The sequence below is a fragment of the Hippichthys cyanospilos genome, chromosome 7 (assembly GCF_059441005.1).
Source record: "Hippichthys cyanospilos isolate Australia breed blue-spotted pipefish chromosome 7, RoL_Hcya_1.0, whole genome shotgun sequence".
NCBI lineage: Eukaryota > Metazoa > Chordata > Actinopteri > Syngnathiformes > Syngnathidae > Hippichthys > Hippichthys cyanospilos.
The window spans coordinates 1,889,745-1,905,893 of NC_142375.1; the positions used below are offsets into that span (position 1 = coordinate 1,889,745).

Sequence of the window (16,149 nt, forward strand, 5' to 3'; positions counted from 1 at the left end):
TCATTTAGACGCGACTTTTTTTTTTTTTTAATAAACAAACAGCAACGACGAGAGGGTTTCGTGTTGACAAGGCCTTAGACAGCTCCTCTGTATGTTTTGCGACTTCCTGGTCTAATTTCCGTCACCTGCCATTTGAGTCCAGTACACCAAAGTTCAGCTTTACTATTATAAAGTACGTCTTACATAATTTACAAAAATAATTGAAAAAATAAACACCCTGAGAAATATACACACCACACAATGCTAAAATAAATAAATAAATACTGGCAGTAGTCGACATTTTGGAAAATCTTCGTTTGAGATATCAATTCTCGCGACGTTTGGTTTGAGCCAATCGGGAGGGCGCACGTTTTTCACGCGCTAACGTGAAGCTAGGCTACAGCCAAGCAAACCAGCTCTCTTATCACCAACAATCATCAAGTCGTCACCAACAAGACGGGACTGAAGTGAAGACGGTGCGTAAACTCTCATGGACCCGTTTTTTTGTTTCTTCTTGCTTAATTTTTTCGAAGACGCCCACTTATCGTACTTTGGCCGTGAATGGCGGTGAAAATGTGATGTCGGAATCTGGGACGTAGCATTCACTTTGCTCTTGGTTCATCATTATTGCGTGTTGGTCGTTTTTTATTATTTTAACAGTTATTTATGATTAATTAGACAATGTTTGGGTACGAATGTAAATTAAGACTTACAATAAGGTAAGCATTTTAATGTTTCCATTTAAACTTAATGATGACACCAAACTACCCATGGATTGATGGGTTTCAATAAATGTATAATCCGAACAGGAAACTTCAGGAATATTAACAATTTAAAAAATTGGAAGAGTAATCAAAGATTGTATTTAATTTTGAGTTGCGTACTCTTACTTTGGGATATTGGCCCACAAACGGGTTTAATCAGGCCCGCGAAATGAATTTGTAATGTGCAGTATATATTAAAAATAAATAAATACAATACTTAAAATGTTTTATGATTAATAGAAATGTAAATTTTATGATTAAAAGTGATGTTTTCCTTGTACTATTTGGGTTAGGGTTAGGTATTGAAAAAGAATAATGCATTTGAAGTTGTTGTTTTAAAGTTTTATAATTACTTAGCATGATTTCTTTGGCCCATTTGGGAATATATTTTACTCCATTTGGCTGGCAAGCTAAAACGAGTTTGACACCACTTCTGTATAGTATTAATACTCAAGCAAGCATAAAAAAAGTCCATGTGTAAGTTTATTCCAAACATGTAGTCATGAAAAAGCAACCAAACAATAATAAAAAAAAAAAAATCAACAACACAGTCATAAAGCAAAATCATTTCAAATGAAAACATGAACTATTAGTCCTCAAAAGTAGGAAGATAAGTTTTTTTCACTCCATAGCCCTAGCTTTGCATTTCTTGTAGTTGTTCACATTTTGGAAAAACTTCTATTTTAGACAAGTCAAAAATGCAGACCAAAATTCATGTATGGTGTACATAAACAAAATATATGAACAAACAGTATAGAGGAGTAAATGAAAAAATGATTCAAGTACTGCATAAATAGAAAAGTAAGTTATGAGTTTTTTTTTTTTTTTTAATCCAAAATTTAAAATGCCCAAAACAAAGTTTGAACATTCAGATATTGCCCAACAGTATCACTTTAACAACAACAATAATACAGTGATCCCCCCACTTCATGGTTAATAGGGGGTGTCAACCTCCCACGAAGTCTGAAACCCGCAAAGTAGGGTACCAGTTCCTAGATTTCTATGTACGCACCAATATAGCCGCAGTAATCATAAACAATCCTTTTTTTGTGTGTATTTTTTGCGTATTTTATTTCCTTTCTCCTATTATTTAACATTACATTAACCTTATTAACATTATTGTATATTTATTAAATAACTAATATTACTTAGTTTGTTGAATTGTTCTCAGGACTGGTTATCTGCACCAAGACTCCGGTGAAAGAGTACGCAAGTCATCACATTGAACTTCACATTTATTTTGGCTCATGTATGGTGTATCATGTAGTATCTGTTGAATAATAAATCAACAACAATGTTAAAGTCAGTAAACCAACATATAAACACTTGCCGAACTTTAATCTATGAATTTACTGTATATTAGCCGACATTAGCGGGTTAGCAACAACTACTAACTATAAAGTGCAACCTCTACACAAACGAACACATAAACTGAATAAACACCCGATAAATTAAAAGCATGCATTTCATAGTTATTAACTAATATTACTTAGTATTTGATGAATACAGTACTGTATAATGTACCATTTTGCTTTTTTTCAATTTTTTTTTTCCATTTTTGTGCAGTTTTTAAATTATTTTTTATTTTGAAATATTTTAAATTTTTCCTGGAAAAACCCGCAACGTACTGAAACCGCAATATCTGAGACCGCGAATTAGGAGGGATCGCTGTAAATTGTTTCAAAGATATTAAATGTAACATTTCCCCCAAACAACAACAACAACAATAATGTTAATAAGAGGAACATTCAATGTTACACATGTATTGTAGAAATAACATTCCTTCTCAACAAAAATACTCAAGTAAAATTTCAAATGTATTTTAGTTGCCATTAAAGGGACAGTGTTAAGATAATGGACCATTTTTCATTAAAAAGGAATAAATGATTGTAAATTAAAAAAACGTGCAAATAAATGTGTTCTGAATGACCAACAGTATGTTTTAAATGTAATCATAGGTCTAGTTATCATTAAATTGTATTATAAGAGGGATAGCACTTCTCCGGAGGAAGCCATATTTGTTCTCGCTATGGACAATGTTAAATGCAGCACCTCCTGCTGTCTGTAATGAAAAACTGTCTAAATTTTACACAATATCCCCTTAAACTACTGTATTATTTGGACTATAGACCACTATTTTTTTTTTCTCATGATTTGAGCCCTGTGGCTTATAATCAGTCCAGTGCAGCTGTTCTGCAAGTTTTTAGTCAGTCCAGTGCAGCTGTTCTGCAAGTTTTTAGTCAGTCCAGTGCGGCTGTTCTGCAAGTTTTTTTCGTTCTTCCTTTTTGTTTTTTGTGCTAGCCAAAAAGCAGGTTTTGTGAAAACTCTTGTTTGTTAACCCTGAGATGAGGGAAACTCTTAAGTTTTGAGAGGTAACTTAAACTCTTGAGTCTGTTACTGCAGTAACTTACTCTGCGAATCTAACCTGCTCACTGGCAGGTTTTATCAAATAAACCCTGAGTTTATCCCTATCTCCTCCCTCCTGTTGAGCTGAGAAACATGGTGTGTCTAAACCGTCAATTTTGAAGCGGAATAAAACTGCAGAGCCTTGCGTCAAGAGAAAGTTTTTCAATCACTGATTGATATTTTGTCATTGGCGGACAAATATTTAACTGAGCATTACCGTTTTTCATCTAACTCCATCATTTATCTGACCAACATTCTTCGGTCACACATTTGTAATCTCACACACCATGGACGTGCTTAGAGTTCAGATAATTTTTTTTTAAGCTGCTTTATGTTTCTTTGCAAATGGTAGTTTTCTCTATAATATTGTCGTTGCAGAGCATTTGGGCAAAGTGATGTCTACTGAGCGACAAGAGACGTGTCGTTGGCACTCAAACATTTGCTCCACAATTTTGTGGTGTTCCCCAGGCACAAATCTTTCAAGATAATTGAGGAATTATACAGGACTGCAGGTGACTGATATAACAATAATTCTGTTGAAGTTAAAAACCACATTTTAAATTGTATTCTATCCATGACATTCTGCTGTAACCTCTGACTTGGATCAGTAGTATGGTTTTATTTTGTAGGGCTTCCTCATGTTCTTATTTTTATAATAAATATATATGTAAAATTTATAAAATATATAAATATTTAAAATATACAATGTATTATATAATATTTTCTATTTGATTCCTAATCCTCTGCCTTCTTTCTGTTTGGTGAGTAGAACTCAAATGTTTATCTAAACTGCACACAGAATCTCGGGGTGAGTCAACTCAGAGCTCTGGGTTAAACTCAGAGTTTGTTGAACCTGCTTTCTGGAATCAGGAGACAATCCACCAGTAAAATAAGTGTATCTGTTCAATGTGTCAACTATGAAATAGAACTGAAACGATGTGAATGAATGGCTATGCTCAAAAGGGTTATAAAAAGGTAGTACAGCGGATTCCCGGGTTACGGCCTCCATGGCCTAAGTTTTTTTCACATTACAATGTGGAATGCGGTGGACCCCCGTATTACAACGTTCCTTACTTACGGTATTTTTATGTTGCAACCTGGAATCCTGACTTTTTTCCATTCGATCTTTATGACATTTTCCCTGATGTGTGCCCAAAACAACTCATGACACTAGGGGCTTGCCTGTATTTGTGTTGTTTCGTCTCCATCTGCGGGCGGGTTTTAAGTAATTTGGGCCCGAGCAGCCCGTCCATGGTGTGTTCCTCTCCAGATTATTATTATTATTTGGGCCCGAGCACCTACCGCTGCGAGAGCCCTCTTGTTTTTCTCCGGATTATTAGGGCCCGAGCAGTGACCACTGCGAGGTCCCTATTGTTCCTCCCCAGATTATTATTATTAGGCCCGAGCAGCGACCGCTGCGAGGTCCCTATTGTTCCTCCCCAGATTATTAGGGCCCGAGCAGCGACCGCTGCGAGAGCCCTCTTGTTTTTCTCCGGATTATTAGGGCCCGAGAAGCTACCGCTGCGAGAGTTCTCTTGTTTTTCTCCAGATTATTATTATTATTATTATTGGGGCCCAAGCAGCTACCGCTGCGAGAGCCCTCTTGTTTTTCTCCGGATTATTAGGGCCCGAGCAGCTACCGCTGCGAGAGCCCTCTTGTTTTTCTCCAGATTATTATTATTATTATTATTAGGGCCCGAGCAGCTACCGCTGCGAGAGCCCCCTTGTTTTTCTCCGGATTATTCGGGCCTGAGCAGCTACCGCTGCGAGAGCCCTCTTGTTTTTCTTTGGATTATTATTATTAGGGCCCGAGCAGCTACCGCTGCAAGAGCCCTCTTGTTTTTCTCCAGATTATTATTAGGGCCCGAGCAGCTACCGCTGCGAGAGCCCTCTTGTTTTTCTCCAGATTATTATTCTTATTATTAGGGCCCGAGCAGCTACCGCTGCGAGAGCCCTCTTGTTTTTCTCCAGATTATTAGGGCCCGAGCAGCTACCGCTGCGAGAGCCCTCTTGTTTTTCTCCAGATTATTATTATTAGGGCCCGAGCAGCTACCGCTGCGAGAGCCCTCTTGTTTTTCTCCAGATTATTAGGGCCCGAGCAGCTACCGCTGCGAGAGCCCTCTTGTTTTTCTCCAGATTACTATTATTATTATTATTATTATTATTATTATTATTTACTGTGCAGCGCTTTTCCATTTTTTAGGGCCTAAACATGCACGAAAAGTCACCAAAATTTGCGCATTTGTCGGGCCCGGTAAAAAATTTGATATTTTTGTGTTTCCCAAAACAATGCAAAAAAAAATGGCTCTGCAGCGCCACCTAAGGTCGAAAAAGTGCACCTGGTCCCGGCCCGTTTGACCTAGAGCTATGAAAATTTTTAGGCATATGTAGGACCTAGAGACCTACAAAAAAGTCCGCGCGAGCCATGTGCTCAGATGTACAGAGAAAGAGTTATGAATTTTTGAATGTGCATTTTTGGCCCATTTTTGCACGTTTGCAGGTCCCAAACTGCTCCTTGTTTCTCCTAAACGCTTTACTCAATCGCCTTCAAATTTGCTGTGGAATATAATTAGACATAGGGGCACAACTGGGCAAAATTTGGTGCAAATCCGCTGACATATATGATAGGGGCGTGGCTTCAAATTATGTGTTTAATTTTTCCTTCGCCAAGAGTGACATAAACCTTAATAACTTTGATGTACTAGCTTAAAAAAATCTTAAACTTCATAGATACATGCAAACTTATTTTTTTCACACCTTTGAAAAAGTTTTTTTAAGTATCTACTAGCGCCGCCTAGTGGTTGATTAAAATGTCATTTTTTACACTTTCATGTATTGTGCTCAGTCTGTTTGAGTAAAACAAGTGAAAATTGGTCAGAATATCATTAAGACATGGAATATTAAGATTTTATAATTTTACGACTTTTTGATAATGGGCGTAGTCTGCACGTCACCTCAAAGTCAGATGACTCGCCAAAACTAAAAAAGTGGCTGTAATTGGCCCCAAAATGGCCTTATGAGTGGAAAATAGCCTCTCACTCCCGGCCCGTTTGACCTAAAGCTACAAAAATTTGTAGCCTTATGTAGGACCTCGAGCCTTACAAAAAAGTCAGCGCGAGCCATATGCTCAGATGTACAGAAAGAGAGTTATGAATTTTTGAATGTGCACTTTTGGCCCGTTTTTGCTCATTTGCAAGTCCTGAACTGCTCCTCTTTTCTCCCAAACGCTTAACCCGATCGACTTCAAATTTGCTGTGATGTTTTATCTGACTGAGGTACAATTGTTCAAATTCTTGTGACGATCCGCCATCAAATATGTTGGGGGCGGGGCTTTATATTATGCCTTTGATGATTACTTTGCCACATGTGAAACAAACCTTTATAACTCAGCTTTACAAGCTTGGAAAAATCTGACACTTCACAGACACATGGAGACTCAAGCCCTTAACACAAGTGTTTAAACAAATCTTCAATTGCTTATGAGGCCATCTAGTGGCAAACAAGAATGTCAGTCTGATGTCTCGCCAAAACGAACAAAGTTGCTGTGTTTGGTCCCAGATGGTCTTATCTTTTCTTAACTTCATATATTTGATGGGTTTCCAATGCGGAATACACCTATCCACGTATTTTTTGTTATAGTGCCGGCGCCACCTAGTGGCAGCCAAAAATATAGCATTTTTTAAACGTTTTTATGTGTTTAGCTGAGCCCTTTGAAGTAATATCGCTGAAATTAATTCTGAAAAGCCTCTAGACAGCCCTGCTGACCTCCACCAAATTTTACGAAGTTTCGATAATGGGCGTGGCTTCTACGTGAAGATTATTATTATTTTCTTCTCCTAATCGCTATACCCAATCGCCTTCAAATTTGCTGTGGTCCATTATCAGACATAGGGGCACATCTGGGCAAATTTTCGTGCAGATAAAGGGGCGGGGGAGATAGGGGTGGGGCTTGAAATTTTGTTTTCAATTAATATAATTTGACCAAGATGATCTTCTCTAAATTTCATTTAATTGGAGTACAACGTGAAGCTCACTTTTCTTCTTTGTAGTGCTGGCGCCACCTGATGGCAGCAAAATTTTTTATTTTTAAATACATGTACTTTGTTGAGCCTGTCAAAGTAATATCACTGAATTTTTTTTCTGACAGGCCTTCAGACACGCCTAATTTCCTCCACCAAATATTACGATGTTTTGATAATGGCCGTGGCCTCTACAGCAGTTTTCATCCCGACGATTTATCGTAATGTACAGTATATGTAATTCTACCCCTATGATCTTATCATGTCACGACTTCACACATTGAATGAAAGTCAATTCCTACAGACATCAACAAACGTATATTCCATTGTTGTGCTAGAATCACTTTGTGTCATAAAATATTATATTACCTGATTTTTTATTCTGTATACTCAGCTCGGCCCGTTGAACATATCGTAATTGTATATGTAGTTCGACCCCTATGATCTCATCATGTCACGACTTCACATGTTGAATGAAAGTCAATTCCCTACAGACATCAACAAACATATATTCCATCGTTGTGCTAGCACCAGCTTGTGTCATAAAATATTATATTACATATTTTTTTATTCCATATACTTAGTTGAGCCCGTTGAACAAATGCTAATGAAAATTTGACCTTTTCTTAATCATTGACTTCTACAGTTCGCTTGCAAATGCACTAATATATTCATACACAAATATGTTCATACCTCGAACTGTTCATCCTTTAACGTGCTCAGGTCTGCGAGGGCCCGTTATAGCTGCTTGCAGCTCTAGTTACACTTATTTTCAGTTGCCATCCCGTCACTACAATTCTGGCCTGCTATTTGTCGGCATCTCCTCACAGAGATGGTGGTCTGCTATTTGTCGGCCTCACTTATTTCAAAATGGCGGAACAGTAAAACTTTGTTCGATTGTGAGTGGTTACAAAAGCGCATTATATAGTGCATTTTACTGCTTAATTCAAAATTGAAAGGGTTAGCCATGGGTCCCAAGATTGCTAATGATCTTAAAGAGAGAAGTAAGAAGATGATTTATATGGAAACGATGCTGGATATAACCCTTATTAGGGAATATGGGCATAACAAGCGGCAGTTAAAGGTAATTAAATCCTTTCTCTATTTTTTACTTATGATGTTTTCTGATTGTCGACATGTATTTTATATATACGTAGCTCTTACTATTTTGGTACCCATTTTTAATATGCATGTACAATTTAGATATTTCTACCTGGGGCTCTAAACGCATTGGCTATTTAACATAGGTTTGTGCCCTTTATGCGGTGAATGCGCCTTACGACCCCAACCGCGGAACAGATTTATCTCGTAACACGGGGCCCACTGTACTGGTTTTTTTTGTCCCCTCTTTAAGGCATTTATCACGCTTGATTATTAACATCAACAACTGTCATGACCTGTGGGGTTAGTTGTGTTTTGCTTCACTCTTGAGGCGTTTTTAAGTAATTGCTCTTATTTCCTGTTAGCGTCAAACTGCCTCCGCTGCAACGTGTAACTACAATGCTGGTCTGCTATTGGTTGGCGCCTCGACTCCCTAAGATACCTTTCTACTATTGGTCAGCGTGATGACGTCACGAAGATGCTAGTTTGCTAATGGTATATAATTGTATGTATGTATACTACAGTATATATATGTAGCACTTACTATACTAATTTAATACCCATTTTTAATATGTATGTACGATTTTAATGTTTTTCAATCAATCAATCAAATTTTATTTGTATAGCCCTAAATCACCAAAGTCTCAAAGGGCTTCACCGATGAAAAGAGGTCATGTGGAGACCTCTTTCGAAAAAAGAAGTCGTACAGAGACATCTTTTCAGTGTAAGGTACATAACAGCATCTCCTGTCAAAGCTCACAGAATGGGAAGGAAAAACTCAAAAACTCCAATTTGGGGAAAATCAGAACTCTCCAGAAGGGACCACAGGTGGGAGGACCCCCCTTCCAGGCCCACAGGTTGAAGTGGATGCTGCATGTACCAAATACAGACATACACATAAACAATATAGATTACAGAAAATATATTGTGCTATATAGTGCAGTGATGTATTGACAGCAGGCAAAGCCATTGGGCAGGAACCATCCCACATTCCAACCAAGTGGACCGCATGCGGCCGATCTCCTAACCCGCGATGGTCGATCAGCGCAGGACCAAATGGAGGCGGTCAAGTCAACCCTCACCATCGAGCGAGCCCCCTCTCCGAGCCGGAAGAGGGGGGCAGAAAAAAGGAAAAAAGAAGAAAGCTGCAGACAGGCTGATTTAACTAAATGCTTTTGAAAATAAGTGTTTTTAGTCGGGATTTAAAGATTTCTCCTGAGGTGGCTGCGCGAACTTCCATAGGTAGGGCATTCCATAGTACTGTCGCGCGAATGGAAAATGCCCTTGACTGAGATGTCGTGTGTCTAGCAAGGAGGCTAAAACGATTATGCGTCTGAACAGGCTCACCACGGCTAGCAGGCTTCTTAGGGCTAATGTTAGCCGGACTAGCGGGTAGGCTACGAACCGCACTAGCCGATGCTAGCGGCATTCCGGGAGGGCTACGTCCCGCACTGTCACTATCAGATGTGTCCGTCTGGTCTACGATTATCAGACTACTCTGCTCTAGCTGACGCTCTGCTCTAGCTGACGCTCTGCTCTAGCTGACGGACATGACACTCTAGGAGAGAAAGCCTCTCTATGAGAATAATGCAGGTGTTGCAGGTGACTGATGTAGCGGTGGAGGTGCACGAAGCCATGCTTACCTTAGTATAGCCGAGCGAATACTTACGCTAGCAGAGCTGCACGAGAACGAGGACGAACGAAGCTAGGAGCTGTTCAGAGAATCGGCGAATTACTAGCTATCGAAAAATGGAAACAGTCCTCAAAAATAAAGAAAAAACACCGAACACAGGTCCGACGAGTGGTGGTAAAATGGAAAAATAGAAAAAGAAAAATATTGTTCGTCTCTCCAGCTAAGGCTAAAACAACGACAGCAGGAAAACACCCGTTTTTACCTGGGGTTTTACACACATTAGCTAAACAACATAGATTTGGATTGCCCACCATATGGCAAATTTGCATTACGATCCCAACCACGGAATGGATTAATCTCATAAATTGGGGGCCCACTGTATTAAAAATATTAAAGTAATGTATAAATTGAAAAAGCGTGGCTTATCTGTGACAAAAACCGTTTTTTTGCTTATTGTTTGCTGCTATTCCTTATTTGCTGGAGCGGCTTATAGTCCGAAAAATAAGTTACTTTTTTGCATAACAACTTCTTCCATCTCATCTTGAACATATAAATCAGGGGTGTCGAAGTAATTTTAGTTCAGGGGCCGCATAGGGAAAGTCTATTCTCAGGCGTGCCGGACAGCTCAGAATCATGCTGTAAAAGTTAAAAACAATAAATTATAGGTAGATTTTTGTCAATTCTCAATTCATCAGAAAAAGCAGGAGTCAACTCTAAACATATTCTTGTAAAGCCAAAATTAGCTACATAAATAAAGATAATATTAAAAGATAATTTTGGATCTTTTGACAAGTGACATTTTTCCTTTAATTACCTGAAATGAATGAACATTTTCTGTTATTTTTTATTCTTTCATAAAATACATATTTTAATACACATAGTAAGATGCATAACAACATCCATGTTGTGTTGAAAATTCATCCATCCATCCATCTATCTTCTATAAATATGTTGGTGCTAAACATGCAGGCATGTTCAGTCTGTTGAAGATAGGATGTTGCTGTGAGAAGGAAATTTAAAAAAAAGTTTTAAATTAAAAAAACATGAAAAAAAAACTTCCATATGCAATCTTTCTGCCTAAATATCTGATGTACCAACATGCAGGTTATAGTGTGAAAAATACGGTACCCTGCAAATGCAAATTCACGCAAAATTCTATGAATTAAATGTAACACCACAAATACACTCTGCTTTGTCACTTAAGTCATACACTTCCAGCCATTTTAGAGCATTTTGACAGTATTATCAAGAGTGGACTCACAAACTGTGTTCATCTAAAATGGCCGGTGTCCTGCACGTTTCATGGTTTTCTCTCCTCAACACACCTAATTCAAATGATCTGCTCTTTAGATCTGCAGGAGCTTGAAAATCATCCTAATCATTTGAAGTGGTGCACTTGAGAGAAAAGGTTAGAAAACATGCAGGATATTGGCCCTTGTGGACTGGAGTTCGACACCTGTGATCTAAAACGAGGCCTCAATGCCATCTACTGGTGACTGTGCATAAGTAAAGTTGTTTACTAAATTGAAGTTCACAGTGGATGGCATCAAATGCTAACTTGCTTATCCATACTTAATGTTTATCTGCTAAATTGATTTCAAGTTCTGTGGATTGTGTGACGTAAGAAATACGTCTTGAACTAGCATGTACTGTAATACTTGTGATAAATTTGTCTTCTACAGACTTTTCCAATGGATTGTGACGAAACCACTACTCTGTTTTCCACACTGAAGTCCTTCAATTCCTTAATTGGCGGGTCGGTGCGTTCGCCCCATCTGCCAGCCACCTCAACGGTGGTCACGCCCAACCTGCAGAACAAGTACAAGCGCAGCATGGAGGTACACCAAGACACGCTTGCGCGACATGCATGGATGTTGTACAGTATTTGCTGTGGTGACGCGTATATTCCCACGTAGTTGCTAGAAGCGGCCGAGAAGGTCCAGTCGCACAGTCGCTACCTGAAGCTTTACCAGGAGAAAAAACAGATGGAGCTGAGTCACAAACGTGTTCGCGTGGAGCTGGAAAAAAGTGCCAGTGACACGGCATGCAACTTGAAGGTAGTGCTCACTTCAAATCTTGGTTGACTGCAGGAGGCTCCCAAAGTGTTATAAATGTTGAATTTTGCCACTTCAACATTAGTAGTTCAATATGTCAAGTTAGAGTGTGCACCTCCTCTAGGGCTGCACGATTATGGCCAAAATAATAATCGTGATTATTTTGTAAAATATTGAAATCTCAGTTATTCATCATGTTTGGTCAAACATGTCTATTTATTGCACTTTTTTTTTTAAACAACCAGTACATATAAACAAGGCTTCTAGGCTTAAAAACAATAATAACTAGAGCTGCAAGCAGCTATAAAGGGCCCTCGCAGACCTGTGCACGTTGGGGTATGAACAGGTCGGGGTATGAACAAGGACTATGAACGATGAAAAAGTAGTTGTAGATGACTTCAGTGCAGGACTCTTTCAAAATATGTAAAATTTAAACAAGGTGGGACAATGTGGGTGGAGTTACTGCAGCTTTTATAGTTCCAATTTTGTGACTTTCAATGCCATATAGGCCACACCCACTGTCGAAACATCGTACTGATTTGTGGAAGGCATAAGGCATGGCCACTGGCTTTTCAGAAAACATTTAAGGGATATCACTTCAAGGGGCTCAGCAGAGTACATAAAAACATTAAGGAATTGTTTATTTTTTGCTGCCACTAGGTGGCGCTCGTACTATGATAAAAAATAGGCTCTTAGGTGTGTTTCACATTGGACTCCCATCCCATATATGAAGTTTTAAAAATATCAGATCGTCTAGGTCCAATTACAGCAACTTTTACTGTTTTCGCGAGACATCGGATTTTGAGTTGGCATAGAGGCCACGCCCTTAAATGAAAAGTCATAAAAGTTGAGAACCTTAATGTTCCAATGTGTCATAGCTTTTCTGACCATTTTTGAGTTCATTTAGTCAAGCAGGTATTTCACAGTACATAAAAGTATAAAAAATGAGATTTTTGTCCGCCACTGGGTGGCGCTGTAAATGATTTGAAAGTTTATCACATAGCTGTATTATTGCATGACTTTTAAAGTCCCAGGAAAGTTTCAGATGGTTTGAAACTGTTATAGCTGAGTTATTAAGATTTTTGTCACTCTTGGCGAAGGAAGTATTAAACATAATTTGAAGCTCCGCCCCCATCTTTTATGTCAAGAGATCTTCACGATATTTGGCCTATATGTGCTCCTCAGTTCGATAATGATTCATGCCAAAGTTGAAGGTAATGGGGTGAATCGTTTAAGAGAAAAAGGCACTAGTTTGAGACCAGCTAATGTCTAAGAATGGGACAAAACTGCACATTAAAAAAATTCATAACAATTTTTCTGTATATCCTAGCACATCACTTCTATTGACTTTTTTGTAGGTCTTACAGTCCTTCATTTGCCTACAAAGTTTCATAGCTGTACGTCAAACCAAAGAGGATTGACTGTAATCTTTCGACTAATGACATTTTTTGCAGCCACTAGGTGGCGCTAGCTTTAAACTGGAATACATTTTTGTCAATATGTTCAGGAGAATATTTTCATCCAATGTGTGAAATTGTGAGAAGATCAGATCATCTGGGTCAAATTACAGCAACTTTTACTGGACAGATAAAGCTTCGGAATGAAAATTGTCGTAGAGGCCACGCCCATTATCGAAACTTTGTAAAAATTGGTGGAGGTCAGCAAGCCTGTCTAGAGGCTTTTTAGACTTAATTTCAATGATATTACTTCAAAGGGCTCAGCTAAACACATAAAAACGTTTAAAAAATGCTATATTTTTGGCTGCCACTAGGTGGCGCCGGCACTATAACAAAAAATACGTTGATATGTGTATTCCGCATTGGAAACCCATCAAATATATGAAGTTTAGAAATGAAAAGACCATCTGGGTCCAAATACAGCAACTTTGTTCGTTTTGGCGAGACATCAGACTGACATTTTTGTTTGCCAATAGATGGCCTTATAAGCAATTGAAGATTTGTTTAAACACTTGTGTTAAGGGCTTGAGTCTCTATACGTCTGTGAAGTTTCAGATTTTTCCAAGCTAGTAAAGCTGAGTTATAAAGGTTTGTTTCACATGTGGCAAAGTAATCATCAAAGGCATAATATAAAGCCCCGCCCCCAACATATTTGTTGGCGGATCGTCACAAAAATTTGAACAATTGTGCCTTACAGTCAGATAAAACATCACAGCAAATTTGAAGTCGATCAGGTCAAGCGTTTGGGAGAAAAAAGGAGCAGTTCGGGACCTGCAAACGAGCAAAAACGGGCCAAAAGTGCACATTCAAAAATTCATAACTCTCTTTCTGTACATCTGAGCACATGGCTCGCGCTGACTTTTTTGTAGGGCTCGAGGTCCTACATAAGGCTACAAATGTTTGGAGCTCTAGGTCAAACGGGACGGGAGTGAGAGGCTATTTTCCACTCATAAGGCAATTTTGGGGCCAATTACAGCCACTTTTTTCGTTTTGGCGAGTCATCTGACTTTGAGGTGGCGTGCAGACTACGCCCATCATCGAAATGTCGTAAAATTTTAAAACATTAATATTCCATGTCTTAATGATATTCTGACCAATTTTCACTTGTTTTACTCAAACAGACTGAGCACAATACATGAAAGTGTAAAAAATGACATTTTAATCAACCACTAGGCGGCGCTAGTAGATACTTAAAAAAACTTTTTCAAAGGTGTGAAAAAAATAAGTTTGCATGTATCTATGAAGTTTAAGATTTTTTTAAGCTAGTACATCAAAGTTATTAAGGTTTATGTCACTCTTGGCGAAGGAAAAATTAAACACATAATTTGAAGCCACGCCCCTATCATATATGTCAGCGGATTTGCACCAAATTTTGCCCAGTTGTGCCCCTATGTCTAATTATATTCCACAGCAAATTTGAAGGCGATTGAGTAAAGCGTTTAGGAGAAACAAGGAGCAGTTTGGGACCTGCAAACGTGCAAAAATGGGCCAAAAATGCACATTCAAAAATTCATAACTCTTTCTCTGTACATCTGAGCACATGGCTCGCGCGGACTTTTTTGTAGGTCTCTAGGTCCTACATATGCCTAAAAATTTTCATAGCTCTAGGTCAAACGGGCCGGGACCAGGTGCACTTTTTCGACCTTAGGTGGCGCTGCAGAGCCATTTTTTTTTGCATTGTTTTGGGAAACACAAAAATATCAAATTTTTTACCGGGCCCGACAAATGCGCAAATTTTGGTGACTTTTCGTGCATGTTTAGGCCCTAAAAAATGGAAAAGCGCTGCACAGTAAATAATAATAATAATAAGAATAATAATCTGGAGAAAAACAAGAGGGCTCTCGCAGCGGTAGCTGCTCGGGCCCTAATAATAATCCGGAGAAAAACAAGAGGGCTCTCGCAGCGGTAGCTGCTCGGGCCCTAACTATAGCAGCAAGCAGCTATAAAGGCCCTTCACAGACCTGTGCACGCTGGGGTATGAACAGGTCTGGGTATGAACAAGTAGTAGTATGAACGTGTTTGGGTACACGCACGTTGGGGTAAGTGAACATTAGAAGTCATTGTGTTAGAAAATGTCCAATTTTTATTACATTTGATCAACAGGCTCAATAAAGTATAAAGAAAACGCAAAAATGATGTTATATTATTTTGTGGTGTTAGCACTACGATGAAAAATGAGTTCGTAGATGACTCGTACAGGACTCTTATCAAATACAGTCGGCCCCTGATTTACGAACACCCTCTTTTACGAACATTTCGACTTACGAGCGTGGACCGCAAAGTTTTTTGTCCCCCACTTACATACAAACCTTCCGTCTTACGAACAATACGACATGCTGTTCATTGTATTCGTACATTTATTTTCGCTTTGCTACGTCAACTAAATCAGAAGTTGACGCTCATCACGGCAACGTCGAACGCTATTGCTCTTACAATGTCATAGTCACTGTCTCAGTCACGGTGTCATTCACGGAGTCAGTCACGGAGATGCCAATATGCTATTGGTCGATTAAGGTCACAGTCTCGGTCTCACTCACGGAGATGCTATTGGCCGGCGTCACGTCAATCACAGAAATGCCGATATGCTATTGGCCGAACGCCTTTATCTAGCTTGATGGCACAGCTGGTCGGGATGGAAGGAAGGAGAGAAAATGAATCAAAAACGGAAGGAAGGAATGTTGTGAAGACTTTGCAAACTTTATCTGTTAGACATGGCTTCTAAAATTGCAAGTGGCG

The 16,149-nt window shown here is 38.9% G+C and overlaps 1 protein-coding gene across 3 annotated transcripts in view; it reads left to right on the forward strand.

Annotated features, from left to right (window-relative positions):
* The first annotated feature begins 306 nt into the window (after positions 1–306).
* The window catches only part of mad1l1 (mitotic arrest deficient 1 like 1), a 107,667-nt gene continuing 91,824 nt past the window's right edge, over positions 307–16,149 (forward strand). Inside the window, exons 1-4 of one of the 3 annotated variants that reach the window (XM_088419257.1) lie at positions 369–455; positions 3,528–3,661; positions 11,585–11,740; positions 11,819–11,959. In XM_088419257.1, the coding sequence (XP_088275383.1) occupies positions 11,594–11,740; positions 11,819–11,959 (288 nt within the window). In that variant the 5' untranslated portion in view covers positions 369–455; positions 3,528–3,661; positions 11,585–11,593. Of the gene's footprint in view, positions 456–3,527; positions 3,662–8,584; positions 8,765–11,584; positions 11,741–11,818; positions 11,960–16,149 lie in introns of those variants that run through there. The other 2 variants (XM_088419256.1, XM_088419255.1) reach the window with 2 other exon arrangements.